The sequence below is a fragment of the Vanacampus margaritifer genome, chromosome 1, assembly GCF_051991255.1.
Source record: "Vanacampus margaritifer isolate UIUO_Vmar chromosome 1, RoL_Vmar_1.0, whole genome shotgun sequence".
Classification (NCBI taxonomy): domain Eukaryota; kingdom Metazoa; phylum Chordata; class Actinopteri; order Syngnathiformes; family Syngnathidae; genus Vanacampus; species Vanacampus margaritifer.
The window spans coordinates 59779508-59802801 of NC_135432.1; the positions used below are offsets into that span (position 1 = coordinate 59779508).

At 39.9% G+C, this 23294-nt stretch overlaps 1 protein-coding gene across 3 annotated transcripts in view; it reads right to left on the bottom strand.

Annotated features, from left to right (window-relative positions):
* LOC144044193 (signal-induced proliferation-associated 1-like protein 1) overlaps positions 1–23294 on the bottom strand; it is a 54231-nt gene that overhangs the window by 24549 nt on the left and 6388 nt on the right. For all 3 annotated transcript variants that reach the window (XM_077558450.1, XM_077558465.1, XM_077558459.1), the window contains one exon: positions 1564–3229. In XM_077558450.1, coding sequence (XP_077414576.1) covers positions 1564–3037 — 1474 coding nt within the window. In that variant the 5' untranslated portion in view covers positions 3038–3229. The remainder of the gene's footprint in view (positions 1–1563; positions 3230–23294) is intronic.

Here is a 23294-nt window from a genome sequence, read left to right on the forward strand (position 1 = left end):
GCTTTTTAAGTGTGACACCTAAGTTAATTATGAATATACTTTTACTTTCAACTACTCAAAATATTCATTGGCATTTTTTGTATGCCTTCTATAGACAATATGTAAATGAAGCTAACTAACTATACTGTATATATATTGTTTATAAAAATTCAAATTGGAATTTTTCATATGACATAATTAGAGCTTTGAAAAAGTCAATAAATCATAAAAAAAATTTTTAACTCTTTGACTGCCAGACGTTTTCAGAAACGGGTTGTCCCCAGTGCCAGCCGATTTTAAGCATTTTGACTGATCTTTCAAGGTCCACAGAAAATGTTGTGTTTGGACTATGGAAACACACATACTACCAAATGAAAGATTGGACTCTCATCTTTCATCAGAAAAAAAAAGTTTGTTTCTACCTTATTCCGTTCTTCAGTAATCAACAATAGAAAATGGTTAGTTTCACCTCTGTTTTGAAACAAACGTCTTTTAACGTCTTTGGCACTCCTCCATAGGATTTTACTAAACGTTATTTAACGTTTTTGGCAGTCAAAGAGTTAATGCATGCCTGTTTTTGACAATGATTTACAGTATATCAAAAATTATGATTTATAATAGAAGTCAATGTGACCAAAATGGGCATTTTATAAAGAAACATGGCATAAATCTCCCTGTTCCATTTGCAATAATTTAGAAATTACCGCATGGTGAGATTTCAAACCTCTTCATGTTATGGCAATCTGTTGATTTTTTTTGCCTCCTTGTGTTTAAAAAAAAAAATGATATCAAATACAGTGATACCTCGGCTGACGAACGCTTCAGCTCACGAACTTTTCGCCTCACGAACATTAAATTCGCGAGCATATAGTCTCAGCTGACGAACTAGTTTCCGGCGGACGAACCAAATCACGCGACACGAGAAATCACGAGAAGCTGACGCACGCTCACGGCGTCCCAGTTCATCACCCCTTTTCTTTGAGTGCGGACGTGGTTTGTGTTTGGTAGACATTTTGGACTATTTTGGAGTGTACTTTTGCTATCATGGGACTGAAAAAGACCCAACCACAGGCTAGTGTTAAGCCTAAGAAGACCTTAAAGAAAATTACGGTCGAGCAGAAGAAGGAGATCATCGAAAACCACGAACGAGGTGTGCGTTTGTGTGACTTAGTTAATTACAATACAAAAGCACATTTATTATACATAAAATAAGGTATATTTTGTGTAGTTTTAAGGCTTATTTAGTAGAAAATTATGTTTTATGGGGACCTGGGAACGGATTATTCTCATTTTAATGGTTTCCTATGGGAAATAAATGTTTGGAAGACGAACTTTTCGCCTCACACACACTTTCTGGGAACCAATTAAGTTTGTGAGCTGAGGTATCACTGTACAGCAAAAAAGCCCAAAATGGGGAAAATACCAACCAGTGGTTAATACCGCGATATTTTGATATCTGTGATATAGCAGGCCATAATGGGATAATTGCAATGTGGAGGGAGAACACTGTATGCACCATCGGCACTTTTGAGACAATACACACTCACATAGTATGAATAAATGGTAGAAATGAAATGCATTTACCCCTTAAGTAGAAGAACTTTCGATAGTAGTAAGCACCAAGGTCCACATGCTCCACGATGTACTGTTTGGACTTTTCGCTGACTGTGCTCGGACCCTCTTTCGGTCCCTCCATCACAGCTACTCCAGCATTGGTGCAGTGCGTGTTTACGGAGGTTTCATACATGTTGGCTTCTCCGTTCAAGTTGGTAGAGCTACCTGCTACGCCACCCACAAATCCGTAATAGCCCGCCCCATTTGCTCCCAATCTGTGCCTGGCGTTCGCGTCCGTGCCAATCTCATTCCGGAAACAAGGGCAACTGAGCAGCATCTCGTTGCTCTGTTCGTCCCCCGAGTCCAGGCTTTCTCGGGAGTTGAGGTCCTCCTGGCTACCGCTTGGAGAGCTGTACGGAAGGCTGTGGGTGGACGAAAGGGTGGAGGTCGCCGAGGCGACGGCGGCGGCAGAAGCCCCCGTGGTGGTGTTGTTCTTCCGCCTGCCCGCATTCTGCCGCAACTGAATGACTTCGTTGAGGTCAAACAGAGTGCTCTGGACGTCATAGTGGGCGAAGCCTTTCTGACAGACCCACGGTTTGAGTGGCGGCCCCGTCTCCTCCATCCGACTGTCCTCGACGTCCGATCCGGCTCTCGGCGAGTCGGATTCGCCCCGCACGTTACGAAGCTTACGAAATATCGACTCGCCCCCGGTTTCCGATTTCGTGCGTCTCTTTGGAGGTTTCTCCCTGTCTTTAGGTTTCGCCGGCTGGCCGTCCGTGGCATTCTCCGAGAGGTCAAGGGTGGCCTGCTTGTGCCGAACATTCAGCATGTCCTCCAGTTGATCCGGAGCCGGGCTACGCTGGTCTACTTCCCCTTGGTAGCCTTTAAGCATTTCAAAGAAGCTCTCACCGGCAGCCCCGTGTTGGTCTATTGAGGACGTGCTGCCATACTCGCGGTGAAGCGGGGACCATTTGGCACCCAGTGGTGGTCCCCACTCCTCTCCGCTGTCTCCGCCGGCTTCCATCTCACTGATGGTCATGTCGCTGTTGCTGCGCTGATGGATTCGCTTCTGTTGTGTGTTTCGGCGCGGCGGACCTCTGTAGTCTCCTGGCGCTAAATAGCGAGTGTCTGTGGAGTAGTTGTTAGCTTGGGCCTGCGTTCGATTTTTTAAAGTATTGTGGATATTTCGCAGCATTGAAGAGTCCTGAGGGCTGATAATTGATCCTAATTTAATGTGATTTTTCAGAGGCACACTCATGATTTCGGACTCCGTGGTTGAGTGCCACAGAGCACGGGAAATATCCCTCCTCGGCGGCCAATCGGCCACACGCGCCCGTACGCCCATTTTCGGCACTCCTGCACTTACAGTGCCGTGAACGTTGTCCATGCGGGTCGGCACAGCGCCGCCATTGACCATGCGCATGTGGCGAGGGTAAAACTCATCGGTGGCAGGGACGGACCCCCCGACGGTGCACTCCATTGGTGGGCGCTTAAGGCTGGTCATGACACGAGTGCCGGAGGCTAAAGGCACTCAGCAGGTAAACATGGCCGCCTCAGGAATGGATTGATGCTCTCTGGCTTCATGAGCAGGTTGATTGTCAGCAGGAAAAAAATGGGAAGGGGGAAGCCCGCCACTTCCTCACTTAGCAGCTGCAGCAAAGCCTTCCATTAGCATGATTTTACTCCAAACACTGGCCTGAAAAGACACAAAAAGAATCATTAGGTATTTTCTCATGCTTTTTTTCCCCAAATTTTGGGTACGCAAATGCAGTGAGACAGTTGAATATAGTATAGTGAATGCGTATAATTGATGGTCATTGAAATGAAAAAAATGGCAAACAAAAAAAAATGTAGTAAATTAAATTGGCGAATATGCAAATCCATGGGGTTCACCATACTGACTGTACGCCAAGTAGAATTTCTTCAACGGCTAACGTTACTGAAAACCACCACATTCTATATGTCTACTGTGTTTATTCAATCAGTGATTACAACAGGCAACTTAAAATTTTAACATCCAAACATTAAACCATTTTGACATAAAAAAAAAATGCTTTGAACGTGAGCCACATGGATTCCCACAAACCAGACCGGCATGCCTGCTTTACTGCTGATGGGTTTTTATGATGCAGTGAAAAGTCAATGACATGTTCAATTTGAGATAAGGGTGTGCGGGCTTTCAAAGCAATTATAGCAGAAACATCTGAGGCCAAAACATGAAAGCCCGGCAAGCATTCCAAAATGACTTCAACGCAGTCTCATGAGCGCAATTATGACTTTGTGTTGGTCAGGTACGTTTTGTGGATTCATGAAGTGAAGATTATAATATATATATATATATATATATATATATATATATATATATACACACACAGGGTATTCATAAAGTCTCTTTACCATTTAAAATATTTATTAAAAACGCAATTGATTAGATATTTTATTCAGATTTGTTCTATTGTATTCAGTGTTTATTAAAGTTTTTTTTATCACACTGCATTTGTGTGTTTCAGGGATCCTGTTTGTCAAAGAGGTGATGTTGAATGAACCCCTACAAAATGGCTACCCCTCAAGAGAAGGCGCAATGTGTCTCGTGAAACAAAATCAGATAGGCAGACTCAGCGAAACTACAGAACTAAGTATGGAAGAAATCCACCATCACGTCCGTCAATTTGTGCATGGCACAAGAAATTTATGGAGACAGGGACAGTGTTAGATAAAGGAAGGAGTGGGCGACCTTTGACCTTTGACAAACAGGATCCCTGAAACACACAAATGCAGTGTGACAAAAAAAAAAACTTTAATAAACGCTGAATACAATAGAACAAATCTATATAAAATATCTAATCAATTGCATTTTTAATACATTTTTTAAATGGTAAAGAGGCTTTATGGACACCACAGTGGTACCTCGGCTCACGAAAGCTTCAGCTCACGAACTTTTCGCCTCACGAACATTAAATTCGCGAGCATTTTGTCTCGGCTGACGAACTAGTTTTCGGCGGACGAACCAAATCTCACGACACGAGAAATCACGAGAAGCTGACGCACGCTCACGGCGTCCCAGTTCGTCGCCCCCTTTGTTTGAGTGCGGACGTGGTTTGTGTTCGGTAGACATTTTGGATCATTTTGGAGTACTTCTTGGAGTGTACTTTTGCTACCATGGGACCGAAAAAGACCCCACAAAAGGCTAGTGTTAAGCCTAAGAAGACATTGAAGAAAATTACGGTCGAGCAGAAGGAGGAGATCATCGACAAACACGAACGAGGTGCGCGTTTGTCAGCATCAAGTGAGAGCATCAAGACCATGTTAGCAAAATGGAGTGATGTGCAGGATTTTGTCGAACAGTACCATTCAGAAAAGACTGTGGTTATGAGAATCATCAACGTGATGAATGATAATGTGATGCCTCAGTTTCGTAAGACCTTACAAGTCAGAAAGCAACAGGTGTCAATTAAGAGGTTTTTAGTCAGCAACAAGGATAAAGAGTCTCCTAAGAAGCAAAGAAGAGAAGCCACACCGGAGGACTCTCTTTCCAAACAGTAACTCCCTCCCTCCCTCCTCCTCCCACTCCATTCCATCAAGCCTTCAACTACTGTACCATCACAAAGGCAAGTTGCAATTTTTGCAAATAAAAACACTTTATTATACAGTACAGTGTATTTCTTTAATTACAATACAATAGCACATTTATTATGTATTAGGTATATTTTGTGTAGTTTTAAGGCTTTTTTAGTAGAAAATTGTGTTTTATGGGGACCTGGGAACGGATTATTCTCATTTCAATGGTTTCCTATGGGAAATGCTTGTTTGGAAGACGAACTTTTCGGCTCACATACTCTCTGTGGGAACCAATTAAGTTCGTGAGCCAAGGTACCACTATATATATATATATATATATATATATATCCAGTTTTGTTTCAGCATTTTGTCAATATGAGCACCTGGCAAAGATGTAATCCTGTTCTGATTAGATCTGAGGACAAAAACAATGCTTTTACTTCCTAAGTTCTTATTTCCAAAAGGAACTTCTAAAGTACGCAAAGAGATTGTACATGAGAAGAAAGAAAATGAGAAATATCAACGGGATGCCTCTACAAACTGACAGCAAGCCTCTTCTTAACCTTTGCCAGTTGTCAATTGTGAATTGGAATGCAGAATTGCATTCTTCAAGATCAAATACCGCAAGCTGCACATCCCCCAACAAAAAAAAAAAAAAGAAAAAAAAAAGAAGCAAACAGGCCCTTTGAAAGTCATCTGAGAAGATGATCCTATGCCTGGCAAATCAAGCCAGTTTGGCAGTTAGACAGTGGGGGGAAATGAGGGTTCGACTGACTGACTGACTGAGGCTGTGATCCTATTAGCTACACGCACTCAGCGTTCACTGCGACGGGGGCTGCAGCGGCGACGCGTTCACATGGCATCAACAACATCACATCACAGCTAACTTTATTTAAAACTAGTACGCAGGCACGGTACTATGGATGAAGTCAGGCTTTCGTTATTATGTGCTCATGAAGTAATAAGCAATCAAGAGAATTTTGCATTGAAATAAACAAGTATGAAATAAACAAGTAAGAGAAGATGCTGTACAAATATTACATTAATGGGGTTTCCATCTATATGTTTCAAATTTTTTAAGCAAATTTAGTGAAAATGCACAAAACGCACATGCAAATTATGCCTGTTTCTATTTGGTATTATTTTGCGAATATTGATAAGAGAGGACACACAGATTAATGTTCGCTTCTTTTATTAATTTCAGAAATACATCAATTACTTTATCCCCCACACCACCTGACATTTCAATTATTTGCAAAACCTGTTTCTATAGCAAAAATCTGCATACTGTATTCTTTTTATCAATACGCTGAAAAACAAAGTAAAAAAAAAAAGCAAATTTCTAGTGTTTCCATTCAGGTTCATTTGCACAATTCTTCCAAATTTGATGGATGGAAACCCACCTACAGATTAATTTTTGCTCTGTGCAAAAAAAAAGAGAGAAAAAAAGGGGGGCACTAGTTAAGCCCCAAGGACAACAGGAGTACCCCATGGGTCTGTTTTAAAAATAGCTCACCAGTAATGGGACACTGATTTACTCTACAGAATTACAACAGTACAGTATAATAAATGTTAACAGTTATGCTTTTATGTATTTTTCTTTTAGCTTTTATTTATTTAAACTTAACATGATACATATTTCTTCTGTACTATATATTCTATAATTTGTTTAAAAATAAATAAATTAATTAAATAACATATGAAAAAAAATTGCCAAATATTTCAAAAATTTTAATACCGTAATAAAGCGATTTTTGCTCACAGTTATCCTGTCAGAATCTTATATTGGCTCATACCTCATCACTATTACAATTACTACTATACACTGTGGTATACAGTTGACTAGATTTGGGATTTGCATATCAAACTTGATCATAGAGTACATACTACTGCACTTTCTGTACTTCTAACACAGCATATGATTGTTTACGCGATACTGCTTAGCCTATATTATAGCATACAAGCACATACTATACATACAGATGATGCCTATAGGAAGCTTTTGGCGGAAAGACAACACACACAAACACGCATCCATGAAAACAGTCCTTATCTCCTCACTCACAGACAGAAATGGACAATGGGAGCTGTCAGATTAAAAGGTAGAAATTGACTAGCAGGGTGTGCGTGTATACGCAGCATTTGCCCGAGACAGGCAATTAAAGAGCACTTGTGTGAAACCACCAAAATAACAAGCAATCTCATTTTTACCCATCCATTCTCCACTCGCCTTTCACAGGTCGTGAAGGTCATTTCCAGACATCTGAATGTGCTGAGTAGATGAGTTTAATTAGCTCTGACTTCCCCTTAGGTTGGTTAAAGTGACCGCCGAGAGATGCGCAAAAGCGCTATGGGTAAGATAATTAATGCCCTCTCGAGGACAGACAGAGTAAAAGCAGCCAATCTGACGCGCCCGACCTGTGAGTGACGCACAAAAAAGAGGAACTTTCAGAGTCTTAAGTTGTGACAAAATCAAATGTGGCGTCAGTGGTAGGAGGCAGGAAACATGAGTAGTGTGATGAGTAAGTCGCAGACGTGTTACACAAACCAAAGAACAAGACCTGACTGGTCTTAAAAATATTCCCAAATTTGGTCTTTGGTCCTTCCTCGGGTCTCCTGACGGCCTCACGACTCTGGCTGGAAGTGTTCGGTTTAGGTGAACGGTATGGGATTTTTTTAATAGGTTTTAGGTGAACTAATGAATACACACACACTCACACGCACACACATACCAAATTTTAAAAATAAAAAAATAAAAATTTAAAAAGAGAGCAATGATGATGTCATGTCAAATCTGTAAAATTACCGAATGAACAATACTGAGCTCTCCAGAAAAATAAAATAAAATAAAATAAAATAAAATATTCCCAAACAAGGAGAGGGGAGGGTGGCTGAATCTTGGTCACCGAGGTGTCTCAGAAAGTTGTCGAACCTCTGCAAATTGCTGTAAAAGTGACGCTCCTCGCCCTAAGTATGCAAACTAAGATGGATGTTTCCGAGCTGAATGGGCAAAGTGTTTTCAAAGCTGCGACAAAGGATGGGAAAGATTGTCGTACAAGCTTGTAATTGCTTCATGGATGAATGGGACTAAAGGGGTTGTTTGGCTGACACCGCCGCTTTTCAGAAAGCCCCCATTCCATACAGCCCCATTGGCTCGCCGTGTTCCCTAATCGTACCCTGCTCTAAAGGGCTCGATGGGCCTGATGGGCAGCAGGCACAAAGACCTCTCTGTCCCGCCTTGGCCCAAGAGTGAGGCCTCATTCCAACACAGTGAAGTCTTTGAAAATTGCCTGGCACGGGTACTTCGCTACGGTTGTTTACACGAGCGCTGCCAGGAAAAGCAGATGAATTAGATGCGAAAGGAGTTGGAGAGATAAGGATTAGGCTGAGAAACAAGAATCGAGGAGGGATTTGGTTTGGGGTAAACATAAACGGATGAAACATCCTTTCTTGACAACAGTGTTGCTTCCAATAGGGAGGGGAATAAACTGTCACGCATGTCTGACGGAGTGTCGTATGACGGTCATTAAATAAATTGAGTAATCCAATCGGTCATTGTTGAATCAGCGCCAAATTTTGAGGAAATGACACAGAGTAAAGACTCATTTCCAAAAATGGTGAAGCGGCAGCTTTTGGCAATGAAGACAATATATTTTCGAGATCTGTAATGCACCAAATTTAACAGTAAGAAAGGGCAATCTAAGATTACATCATATCTAAAAAAAAAATAGAAATTAGAAATACACCATTCTTCATTTACAACAAAATGACAGTGGTCCGTCTCAGTCTGATCTCAATTATACTAAAATTACAAACATGTTCAAAGAAAATATTGCAATGTTGTTTATTTTTTTATTTTTTTTTGTATTGGAATATAAATGAAGCAGCAAAATCCATCCATTTTTATCCATTTCAGGGGGGCGTCTATTTTGACACTTACAATTGCTGTTGACTGAAAATGACATCGCAATTGCTCGGGCTCAAGTAACGACCAATCACGGCTTAGTTTGTTACATGACCTAATTCAGAACACAGGTGAGCCATGATTGGTCATTACTAGGACAGTCACTATCAAATATTTTTAGAACTGGAATCAGATCACATTTTATTTTGCATTAATAATAATAATAATAATAATAATAATAATACATTTAATTTGTAATGCACCTTACATTTTAAAGAAATCTCAAGGGGCTACAGTATTACAAAATCTTTTTTTTTCTGATATTGTTTATTTACCAGTTACTGTTGTTTTTTTTTGCATTTTTTAATGATTAAAAAAAAAAACTAAACAATTACACAATATCACATGAGAAGATTTGATGTTGTACTCACCAAACTTTTTGAAACAGATTGAGTTACTGGTGCGGCCATTGTTTTCCAAAGTAAAAGCAGATGTTTGCAAATGTCTTATTTTGATGAAAACATAAAAGATAATCAGTCTGCTTTCATGGAAGACTACAGAAATCAAAGAACAATTACTGTCGAGAGGATGAAATCAAAGGATTTGGACAGTCTAAACGATTTGCTCGATTATTACAATGATTAGTTGTTGAATAATTTGATTCTTTTTGACACCTCTAGTCGTTTCCGTTACCTGAGCAACTGTGATGTCATTTTCAGTCAACAGCGATTTTGCTGCTTTATTCAAATTCCGCAAACACAATATTAATCAGAATGCTGTGTTTGGACTAGTAGAAAATATTATATGTTATGGCAAAGACAATTTTTGGGTCCAGCATCAATCCCTAATACCCTAGTTGTACTGGGTGGACAGGCGGCTTCAGAAAAGGAAGATTCTGCACCAGCCGGCACACTAAACCAAACCTGGCTCCCCTCATGCGCACATCTGGCACAGAACCAGGCACAACTATGCCAGTCTGATCGAGCGAGTCTGAGAACCAGGAAACTTCACATTACAACAAACAGCGGGCCTTGCTGGCAGACAAACAAGAATACTATAAGCGTCCAGTCACATTCTGGAACGCCACCAATTTGAGAGAGGAACTGATGAGCGTTTGTGTGAACCAAGGGGAAAAGAAGCAGGGCATGCTGGGACAAATTCTTCCAGAAATACGCAACGCTGGCTGTTCAACTTTTAAGCTTCTGACTCCGCCGTGTCATCGTGACTTCAGCCCCAGCAGCCGAATTACACAGAGCGCCGACTGACGAGGGCCCCCGCTTCAGACAAAAGCGGGCATGCCGCAACGAGATGAGCACCGCGCTGACGAATTGTTCAACTGACCACAAGTGGATGTAAACATCAAATGGCGTCTGAGCGCTCGAGAAACCGGTGACAGCGCATCACCATTCATCACCGCCATTATTGTGCGATGTGCTCTGGCTAGACCTCGCTATCGCTGCGGCACAGCTCGGAGAGTAATGGGCGGAGCGCCACACTGGCAAAGTGGATGTCACTCACACACTGTTGTGGAGTAGCGCCTGTACTGTATGTAGACATTGTTTTGATCTCTAGCACAGCCGTACTCAATCTTTCCTCTCGTCTAATCCATAAAATACATCAACAGTTGTGTGGGAGAGACGGCGGAATGAAGCCTTTAAACATCGGAAAATAACATATGGGCTTGCCGTTTCGAAACGTAAACAATGTCATTACCTGGGTGGTCAAGGAGGTTTTGCAATAAATGTCTGACTCAGAGACACTTAAAACCTAAAAAAAAAAAGTAAATTACACCGCTTAGGTGGTCTGTTTGTCACAAAATGGACACTAATGCCACTTTCCACTGCACAGGACAGATTGGACTTTCAATTTGACACTTTCAAAAAGGACTGAAATCGATGCCACATTGAACGCGTGCTAACAAACATGCTAACAAGCAAAATGCTAGCGGACCTGTTCTCATTTGACGTATTTGAGATGAGACTCAAGGCAACAAGAAAATTGACCTCTGCGGTGAAGTGGAGTACCATATAACACTGCAGGGTCAACAGTTCAAGGAGGAATAGGGTAAGCTAACATTAGCATGAGTGTTTTGTTTTGTCGTTTCTAGCCATCATTATTAAACGCTTCAATGACGATTCTACGGGTAGCTGCAAAAACCGGACCTCTTGTGGTAGTTAGACAAGGTCAAGTAGACACTGGAATAATTTTGGCAGGTACAGGATAAGCTAACATTAACAATGTAAGCTAACATTACTACATCTACTACCGGTAATTATTTTGTCATTTCTAGCTGCATTTACTGTATATCCTCAGTATAGTGTCTTTGATGTGTTTTTATTATTATTATTATTACTACTATTATTGTACTGCTGCAAAAAGGTGACGACTAAGGAGTATAAAATTGCAGTATGGAGTCACAGCAGTAGTTTAAGCTAATGTTAGCATGTCATTTCTAGCCATGTATCATCACATGTTACATTGAGGAAACGACTTGACCAATGAGAGATCAGCAGTGGTTCACGTCACTTACATGGTAGCTGCTCAGGACTCTCAAAGCCCTTGCTGATCGGGTACTAGAAATAGTACCCGTTAGCGTCCGCTTTTGTCAATAAAACTTCTTTCAAACCAGGAAGTGTGTACGGGAACGCCAACATAATCTACTCGAGTATAAAACTAAATAGCTTTCTTCATTCATAAATATTCGACATAAATACATGTAACACAACATACATGACAGTAAAATGTGTTTTTAGGACCCCAAAAATAATAATTCATCACTATCCGCCATTTTGGCTGCTTACTTTCGCCTCGAACGCTTTCAGGTCGGAACTGGGAAAAGCCAAATGGCATAAATCAAACTTCTGACCATCCTCGAATGCAGTGCATGCAGAAATTATACAATGACATCACCTCACAGTGCTTGCAAGGCATCCAATCAGATTGCTCAGATGCCGTCCCTGTTCTGCTTCTGGCCCCAAGGGGGTGATTTGCATGCTATCTGAAGATGATACGCTTGTGATGCATTATCAGTGTTAAATCCTTCACTTTTTTTTTTCTGATGTGGTTTAACTCAGCGGAAGCATTTCTCAACATTTTCATGCAATTTCTGAGGACATTTTTAATTTATAGTTATAACATGTAAACCTATTATAAGATGTAATTAAGATCACTTTAAACAGAAGGGTGGGAATAGGCATGAACTACGTTTATGCTTCTGGAGTGTCTTTTTGTGGAACCGTACTGCCACGGTCGGCTTTGTTATGTGCAACAGGGGCTTGTCGTCTCACTAATGCAGTTGGCGGCTTGGAGGCGAACAGCGAGTGCAGAGCGAGGGGAAGTGCAGCCTGAAGCAGACCTCTACTTCCCCCTCCGCTACCTCGGCTCCCAACCGGCGCGGTTCGGCAGCCAGGTCACCTCATTAGAATTTTTTGCATTCTTCTCCTGGCAGCACTGCACTCCTTTTTTCCTCCCTGAGCGCTCTTCATTATGCATGACCTCTAATCTCTGCCAAGATTTAATCTAATCAATAAAAACAAGTCAGGTAAAACTCCATATCAGATATAAAAGGTATTACTCCAATTTGGGCTTGTTTCCAAAAGATTAGTGGTTTAATTGTCCATTAAATTCAAACACCACTGTAAGTAATGTTGTACATGCACACACTTTAAATCAATTAAGAATAATCCGATTATAGCTTGCTGACTTTTATCCACGTTTTTGTTTTAGCTCAACACAGCTCTACTTTTGACGCTTCATTGACGCAATCAAAAACATGTACTGCTGCAGTGGGTACTATGGGTGTGCCAAAAAATCGATTCTCATAAGAATCGCGATTCTCATTTAGTACGATTCCGAATCGATTTTAAATGTCCCAAAATCGATTTTATTTAAAATATTTTATACTGTCTTCCCTTTGTTTGTGTGTGCCTTTATTAGGAGTGCTGTTCATGTTGTACCTGATTTGGCCACTTAGGGGCAGTGTGGTTCCACGCGGTCTAAAACACTGTTAAGTTGTAGCCACATTAGAGAGTAGAAGGAAAAAGTCACGATCAAGTTAGTCCAATAAAAGTTGTTTTTCTTGCAGCGTGGAGCCGTTCTTTTGAGTGATAAAAGTGTTGCGAGTAGCGCGCTAATTAGCATTAGCGAGTCAGACGGGAGTAGATCATTACGGTTCCTTGAACATCTATAAATTGAAGCAAAAATCATTGTCGATCAAATCATTGCCAATCAAAAATCGTTCCTAATCGGAAATCCATTCTGAATCGAATCGTGCACCCAAAAATCGGAATCGAATCGTGAGACATTCAAAGATTCCCACCCCTAGTGGGTACTATTCCTAGTGCAAGGCTAGCCAGGGTTTACAGTAGGTGGGTCAAAGTCATTTTAATTCAGAGTCCACTTTCACCCAAATTTGATCTCAAGTGGGTGACAGGTCAACCTCTTCCTGTTTTTTTTGTTTGTTTTTTTGGTGCAATAATTAAACGTACATTATTCTGAAATTTCTTAACAAAAAGTGTATCAAATCTTGACTAACAGCCAAATTTCAGAATGTCATTTAAAACTAGCAACAACAGTTAATTTTAGTAAAAAACACATGTTGTGTTCTGTCCTCACGGGCCAGATTGGACCCCGATGGGCCGGTTTTGGCACACTGGCCTTATGTTTGACCCGATTTGTTTAAAGCACATCACGCTGATGCCATTCGAGTGACATAATCCCTTGCTGGTTTCTCATTGGTTCATCGCATCAATGTGACATTTAAAGCCATTATGCTGTTGCTGTGTGTTAGCTCTGTATGCTAGAACTATTTTGTGGATCATACTGTAACTACTTGCCTAAAGTCTCCAACGCACTTTTCAGTCAACTATTAAAATTCTGGGAGAACAGTGAAACACAAACATAATGCGTATACTGACACAGGATCTGCTACCTTACTTTTTGTTTGCGTATAGTAGAAGAATAACAAGACAGAAGAATAAATATTCTGTGTACGTATTTCAACATTTTTCAACTTTCAAACACATGCAAAGCAGAGAATGCGGCGCAGTTCTGGAAGAGGTGCAAGAGGGGATATCAGCAGGGGTTCGCATTTTTCAATCATTGACTGTTCTCAGACTTGTTTTCGTTGGCTTTCTCTCAGTTTAGAATTGTTACCGGGGGAAAAAAAATCAACCGTAAAAACTGTTGTGTGTTATGCATCCGTGCCTAACTATTGCGTGCGTGCGTGAAACTGAAAACCACTCCGCTACCTCTGACTTCTGGTACTTTAAAAGCAGGTTAATTTGTCGTGGAGACAAAGGGTTTATGTGTGCGAATGGCAGCGGGATAATAGAGCGTCATTAAGTTAAAAGCACTGAAACCACAAGTGGTGGCACTTTGCCAAAAACTGATGACAAAGCCCAGAGTTCACCCTGTCAACCGGCACTGTAACAACACTCCAGCCGCGAAGGCACTTGATTTCACACTCAGATTAAATAGCTATTCGTACAACTGTACTATATGTTGCTCCAAATACCTTACTGGCTGCTATACTATTTCATTAAGAGAAACAGCTGTCCTAGAAGAATACATCATTAGGAGCAAACTATGTAATGAATGTCCTTGGTGACAAACAAGCCCCCTGAGACCCTCTAATGAGGCCAAACCATCTGAGGTGACATTCAAAATGTACATTTAATACACCCCCCCCCCCGCCCCTTAGTGATGCCCTTCAGAGTACACTAGCCATGACAACCATTTCTAGTGAGGCGCAGGGCCAAACACCTTCTGACTCCCTAGTAACCTGCTTACATCACAGGTGAGCTTTTGGGATTTCTATGCCAATGTTGTTTTGACTGGCTCTGCGGAATCATTTTGGACTCTCTCGCTAGCGCCGCCAAAGACACAATGTTCTTGGCTTTGTTTGTTTGTGAGCCACTTTCTTTTTTTCTTTCGACTGTTATTGATATTACAACCTGAATTTCCGAAAAAGGATGAGCACTGTTCTCACGGGATTGTTTTCATCAATCATTAGTGGCAATTAGGGGTGTGAATTGCCTAGTACCTGGCGATTCGATTCATATCACGATTCGATTCGATACCGATTAATCACAGGTCACGATTCGATACAGATTAATCACAATCCAAATCTATAAATTGATTATTGCGAATTTATTAAACTCAAATTTAGAAAATACTTATCAGTAAACTTGTACATGTACACTGTAAGATTTGTATGGAAATGTATTTATCTGAAAATTCAGGCTTATAACTGAGCATTTAACAAACAGGTTGCAGTCTGTTTTATGTTTGAACAGCACTGAAATAAAAATATTAAGGCTTAATGTTCCATTAATATAACATTCTTCTATGCTTAATGTGTAAATCCTAACCCTAAGTAAGACGTTTTGTTGAATATTTCCATGAAAAATTAATGTTTCAAAATTGATTCGGCCGCATATTGAATCGATTCAAGAATTGCGATATATTGCCGAATCGATTTTTTCCAACACCCCAGTGGCAATCCATCCATTTTCTGTCTTAACCTTTTCAGAGTGGAAGGGAGCTGGAGTCTATCCCAGCTGACTTCTAGCAGACTACGCCCTGGACTGGTCGCCAGTCAATCACAGGGCACATACTCTAAAGACAGACATTCTCCATTTGTGCAGTGTATATAATGGACGTACCAAACCGCGCCCCCGTTGGACACTCCTTGGTTTGCTCAAGTGTGTTTTAGGATGAAAATGTTTCAGCAAGTGTAGGACTGAAATAGCAAAGATGTGAGAGTAGAAGCAGGATAATTAACAGTGTTGACGCACGGTAGAGGGCTGGGGGAACTGGTTACTACTGCCTGTAATTCACAAGCTGGGGGGCTGTGGTGCAGCCCAAAAAAGGGTGGGGGGGGACACAACATATCTAAAACCAAACCAGTTTTGTTCAGCACATTTACGGCATTGCGAAAGCACAGTGTTAGGAAGTAAGTACAAAGAAGTACAAATACTCGGTTACTGTACTTGAGTAGATTTTTCAAGTATCGGTACTCTACTTGACTACTTATTTATTTATTCCGTTTGAAAACATTGATATGTATATCTACTCCTTACTTTCTCAAAATTGGCTCATTACTTTTTTTTTCAAACTCCGCAGATGATGGCAGAGCGTAAAAAAAAAACATGGAGGAAACGGGAGTGGGTAAGTTTTCTTTTCTTCTTTTAGTACTAAAACTACAACTAAAGCAAACGACTTATGCTAAGTGCAAAGTGTGAGCAATTTTGTCAACACTGCTGTGAATATATAAAGGCAAGCTCGAGAAGAGATACACAATGAGGTCATACGGCAACCAATCAAAACGTCAATCATGATTGTACAAACAGGTGCCAAACATTTTCCTCTCATCGCATGCCCTGCAGCATGTAAATATGCGGCGGTCATGCACCGAGCGCCACCGTGCACGTGTAGCGAGCCCACCAGTGGCAGTCAATGATGTGACCCAGTGACATCACCAAATTATTCAGGAAACGAGATCGATGTAACAAACAAGCGTGCATGATGACACACATCAATACAATCATGTGGTCATTATACAAGATAATCAATACAAATCCCTGCGGGTGAGCGTTTATCCTACTGCTGAAATGTAGTAGGAGCGAGGGTTGGGCGATATGGCAAGAAAATAAAATCTCCATTTTTTTCAGTCATTCAGGACGATTACAATTTTAATCTAATAAACCCCACAAACATGTATTTAAAGGTTTCATTTATTCAAAAATACTGATTCTATACCAGTTTAAACGATATACGATATAGCAAATGTTCTTTTCTCTTTTTTTTTTTTTTTTTTGTGGAGAGCTCAGTATTGTTCATTCGGTAATTTTACCGATTTGACTCTTTTTTTAAATTAATTTTTATTTTGTATGTGTGTGTGTGCGTGTATTCATTAGTTCACCTAAAACCTATTAAAAATCCCATACCGTTCACCTAAACCGAATACTTCAGAATCCAGCTAGAGTTGTGAGGTTGTCTGGAGACCCGAGGAAGGATCAAAGAAAAGAAAGGAAAGTGAAATCCTGCACCGACCAGAGTCTTTCACCAACCCCAGAAACATCTTAAATTCCAACAAATTAGGGAAAACTCAAGAGACCAAAGGAAAAAAAAAAAGATTTGATACGCAAGTCCAAGCAAGTGCATTATGAAAAGAGGACAGGGTCGGAGGTCAGCTAGCTCTTCAGCGTACAACTGTTTCTGAACAGTAGGGGGTAGTTGACGGTGACTTAACACATTCTCACAGCAGAGGTGTCAATACGACAAAAGGTTGTGATGTTTAGAAGTCATCTCTTACCCCAAGCTTCACATCCTCTGCCTGATTACACATGGAGGAAACAAACAAAACATTAAACAAGGATAGTACATTAAAATCGCTTTTTTAATTAAAAAAAAAACTGATTATAACTAGTTGGTCATGGAATGTCTTATTTTCTCTTGTATATTCAGTATTGTTTTTTAACCAATTAAAAATGTATTGAATCCAAACAGTCTTTTTTTTTTTTTTTCTGGAGAGCTCAGTATTGTTCATTCGGTAATTTTACCGATTTGACATGTCATCATCATTGCTCTCTCTTTTTAATTTTTTTTTAATTTATTTTTAATTTATTTTATTTTGTATGTGGGTGAGTATGTGTATGTGCATGTGCGTGTGTGTGTATTCTTTAGTTCACCTAAAACCTATTAAAAAATCCCATACCGTTCACCTAAACCGAACACTTCCAGCCAGAGTCGTGAGGCCGTCAGGAGACCCGAGGAAGGACCAAAGAAAGAAAAGGAAAGTGAAATCCAGCACCAATCCCAACAGTCTATTATTCGATAGAATTTCAAGTACTAAAATACTAAAATATTCCATCACTGCAGACCTGTAGGTGCCCTGCTATCAGTATTGATTGCAAAATATCCTGATAACATTGTATAGTTTGTTGGTCTCAGTTTACTATCTCTCGGCTTGAGTGAGGGAACGAACCAAAACAAAAACAAAGTTCCTGGCATATCTCAGATTTTGCTGCTCTTGCGTAATCCGACATCAGTAGGCTTTGTATGTGTGTGTTTAATGAAAGCAGAAATAGTGCGAACGCTGCATCCCCGGATTGCTGCTTTAAATGTCATGCGGCTTGTGTTGGAACAGGATCGTGACCGCGATAAACCGCAGCAGCACAGCTTGGATGTGCCAGTGAAGAGCCAGTAGCAGGCATCGACGCTGTGACTTTCTCCAGCGCGGAATGTCGTTTTTCGTGGAGTGCCGCAGTTGCCCGACACTTGCTGACTCTGTGGCCTGTCCTAACAGGAGTGGAAATGCATAAGGCGGAAAGTTTCCTTTCTTTTCTTTGGTCCTTCCTCGGGTCTCCTGACGGCCTCACGACTCTGGCTGGAAGTGCTCGGTTTAGGTGAACGGTATTGGATTTTTTTAATAGGTTTTAGGTGAACTAATGAATACACACACACACGCAGATCCCAAAAAAAAAAAAAAAAAAGAGCGCAATGATGATGACATGCCAAATCGGTAAAATTACCGAATGAACAATACTGAGCTCTCCAGAAAAAAAGAAAAAAAAGGAAATGCATAAGGCGGGCACGTGCCAATTTCAGTGACTACCTGTAGTAATGTCAGGTGTAGGCGGTTTTGTCCTCATCAAGATGTTGCTCATTAGAAAAAGATCCAATTAGGATCTTTGGGTTGGGGTTATGATGCCCCCCCCCCCCCCAAGGTGTAAGAGGCAACACGATGGCAAACATATATTTTAGAAGTGTTTTTATATTGTAGCTCAGAATAGAAATGAAAGAAAGTTCAAAGTGATAGCAAATGTCTCACGTCACAATTATTTTATTTTTTGTGAAACCTATGCCCAGCTGTTTTCTGAAAAAGCTTTTGTATTAGGGGTGTCAAGCGATTATTATTTTTTTATTCATAATTAATTGTATGACTTCAATAGTGTTTTTAAAATTTTTATATCTGTTCTAAATGTACAATAAAATATTTTTTCATACTCTTGTTAACATAAAAGTGTGGGGGGGAAATGTTAAACTAATACAAATATGGCTGCATATTTTAGTCATTGATACTGTAATTTCATAAAATTCTTAAAATAGTTAAAAATTAAAAAATTAAACGAGTGTGATATTGATTTCATTTTTCTGCCACTAGATGGCATAATTGCATTTGTAAGACGGTGACAGCTCAGATCTCTTTTCATATTAAGAGCGATCAAATCTTTAACATGAAGTAACTTGTGAAATTCTGCACATTTTTTAAATTGTAAAATACAACTTGACCCCAGTCTCCACAAATATGTGTTATTATTAAATGGACAGCAATGTGAAAAATCTACTTTTTGGAGCTGTTAGCCATGTTAAAATGCTAATTCCTGACCAAAAACATCACCGAAGTGGTGTTTTCCTCCATTCGCCCCTCTAAGAGAAATTCTAATAGGGAGTCTATACACCATTAAAAAGCATTACGGCTGAAGCTTCATTTATCTGCGTGATCAAATTGGTTTTATGGGCTTTTTACCCTGATTGCAGTAGCAATTGTTGATCAATGGGCGGATCGCTTTTGATTGCTGGGAACTCCAAAGGGCGCACGGAGCATCTTACGTTACAGTAGATGCGATTTCATTGTCTGGAGAGGCTGTCACCATGGCCTGGCAGCTTCATGACCTTTGTCAAACGACCTAATCAAACCATCACAAGCTCCTCCGCTTTCGCAACGTCGCCATGTCACGACCTGCCCGGGAAGACCTGACATGTCAGAGAACAAAACAACACTTTGTTCCTGAAGAAGTTCCCTATTAGAACATACAATCAAAAATGTTGAATGCTGCTTTTTTTTGTCAGTGTCTTTTATTTATCTATTTTATTTTGAAGGATTTTTTTTTTTTACTTCCTAGGTGTCTGACATGTACAGAAGCGTATTTGCATTCACTTGGGAAAAAAAACCCTCCTGTTTTTCTGACTCATTTTTTTGGGTTGCTTTGTTTTTTTGAGTATTTTTTTGTCTGTTTTTCTGAATATTTTTTTCAGTTTTACTGATTTTTTTTCTGTCAAAAAAATATTCAGAAAAACAGGCTGAATTTTTTTTTCAGAAAAACAGGAGAAACAATTATTCAGAAAAACAGGGAAAAAAATATTTGTTAAAAAAAAAACTGGAAAAAAATGTATTTAAAAAAAAAACGGGAAAAAAATTATCCCGAAAAACAGTAGACATGCCCTTTGTTCAAATACGAATAGGTTAAAAAATTACAGTCCTCTTTACACACACCACCTGCAGTGCTCTCAGGCTGTAAATGAATAGCACTTAAACAAAACCACCAGTGGCTAATATAACCATGAGGAATAAAAATTTTTTTTTTAAAAAAACGTTGTGCATCTCGAATGAGAGATCAACATTTTTGTATGTCAGGTACGGGTGAAGTTTATCATTTAATTTATTTTCAAGCACTAATATCTTTCAATCATATTGTGGTAGGCCTGGGATACTTTGGTTTATTTTTCAATGCGTTGACTTGTCCAAGACCATGATGGCAACACGTCTATGACATCATCCTTGCACCTCACTCAACCAATCAACCAACTCTTAATTAATCCAAAACAAAATGAACAGAAAGAATAGCTCATAGTGGAGCAGTCAGTTGTTCTAAAAATACGTTTTGCTTCTGGCGTATATCAATATTGTAGAGACACCGCCATATTATCTGTCTGAACCGTACACACACCTGCCTGACACTAAATAATAACTAACACCACGACCGCACAGACAAGCAAACAACACACGATGCGGCTGAATTCTAGCAGCAAAACAGCCGAGGGCAGCTTGCACTTCATTAGCATTCAGGGCAAGTATCGTATCAACAGAGACATGGCAACAGCAAAGTGCCAATTGTGTGCAAGACACATTTGCAAGCGCTCAAATCCGGGAGGAGGTGAACGGTCTAGGTCTGCGTCTCGCGTGTTGGCCCGCGCGCCACGCTTCGCACACAGCGCCCAACTTTCTGTTGTGTTAGCGCGTATCCAGGAACACATCAATGAAAGGTGCAGGAAACAGGCAGCCACAGAGGAAAGACTGTGGGAAAGCAGCCATGTTTGTTATGAACGGACCCTATCTGACCTGTGCACCTGGAACAACACGGCTAAAGACTTCATTGAGAGAGGTGTTTGGAATTTTTCTGCTTTTTGAGATTTTTTTTTTTTGTGTTGTCGTCTCCAAGAATGATTGGAAAAACACAAGCTACAGGCATTCAAAAAATCTCAATCTAATCTGAAAAACATACTGAGTTTTCAGTTATTCTCCTTAGCTATATTAGCATCGTTTGCTGTTTTGTTTTGTTTCACTTGTTCAGTCCTGATTATTTTATTTGAATTTAGCTTGCAGCAAAACTGTGTCCTTTTTTACTACTCAGTACTAGTGCTATGCATTAATACGATGGAAACTACTGTATTTTGTGTGCAAGAAAGTTATATTTCCATTGTGCCCAATTATTTTACTAAATGAGTCTACTTGACTCATTTAGCAGTAAAAAAGCTAATATTTTGTCCACAATTAATGTGAAAACTTCATAATTCTTCATGCACAATTAATGCCGTTAAAAACAAATGTCGCCACTTGCTGTCGACTGAAGATGACCTCACGCAGGTACCGACCAATCATGACTCCTCTGTTTTCAGGGTTTGGTCATGTGGCATTAGCAAACTGAGCAATGATTGGTCGTTACCCGTTTCCAATGCATGATGTCATCTTCAGTCGGCAGCAACTGGTAAAATGTGTTTTTAAAAGGTATTAGTTGTACATAATGAAGTTTTAAAGACAACATTGTATCTTCTTACTGCTGAAAATGGTTAAATGAGTCAAGTATCCCTTTAGTTATAGTGTGCCAGGACTTATTTGTATATATTCGTTGCTGTACTGTTTGTGTTTAAATATCGAATGCTTAGAGTTACCATTGATGCTAACTGTTAGCCCTATGGCATTTTGCATTGTGTGTTAACATTAAGATAGCTGACTTACCCAAGTTATGGTTGCTCTAAATACACAACAGAGTGAAAATAATCAGCTTGAAGCCTCTTTTTTCTTTAAGATTTATTCACTATCTGCCAAACTTCTGCTGGTTTTGATGCGAGTTGAGTTCTTTGCCACCATCTTTTTTGCTACCATCACAATCGTTTTCTCGCAAGTCAAAGTAATAGGCCAAGCGACTGCTCATATCTAGTAAGTATAGTGTGCCAGGACTTATTTGTATATATTTGTTGCTGTACTGTTTGTGTTTAAATATCGAATGCTTAGAGTTAACATTGATGCTAACTGTTAGCCCTATGGCATTTTGCATTGTGTGTTAGCATTAAGATAGCTAACTTACCCAAGTTATGGTTGCTCTAAATACACAACAAAGTGAAAATAATCAGCTTGAAGCCTCTTTTTTTTAAAAAGATTTATTCACTATCTGCCAAACTTCTGCTGGTTTTGATGAGAGTTGAGTTCTTTGCCACCATCTTTTTTGCTACCATCACAATCGTTTTCTCGCAAGTCAAAGTAATAGGCCAAGCGACTGCTCATATCTAGTAAGTATAGTGTGCCAGGACTTATTTGTATATATTTGTTGCTGTACTGTTTGTGTTTAAATATTGACTGCTCAGAGTTACCATTGATGCTAACTGTTAGCCCTATGGCATTTTACATTGTGTGTTAGCATTAAGATAGCTGACTTACCCAAGTTATGGTTGCTCTAAATACACAGCAGAGTGAAAATAATCAGCTTGAAGCCTCTTTTTTCTTTAAGATTTATTCACTATCTGCCAAACTTCTGCTGGTTTTGATGCGAGTTGAGTTCTTTGCCACCATCTTTTTTGCTACCATCACAATCGTTTTCTCGCAAGTCAAAGTAATAGGCCAAGTGACTGCTCATATCTAGTAAGTATAGTGTGCCAGGACTTATTTGTATATATTTGTTGCTGTACTGTTTGTGTTTAAATATTGACTGCTCAGAGTTACCATTGATGCTAACTGTTAGCCCTATGGCATTTTGCATTGTGTGTTAGCATTAAGATAGCTAACTTACCCAAGTTATGGTTGCTCTAAATACACAACAAAGTGAAAATAATCAGCTTGAAGCCTCTTTTTTTTTAAAAGATTTATTCACTATCTGCCAAACTTCTGCTGGTTTTGATGAGAGTTGAGTTCTTTGCCACCATCTTTTTTGCTACCATCACAATCGTTTTCTCGCAAGTCAAAGTAATAGGCCAAGCGACTGCTCATATCTAGTAAGTATAGTGTGCCAGGACTTAT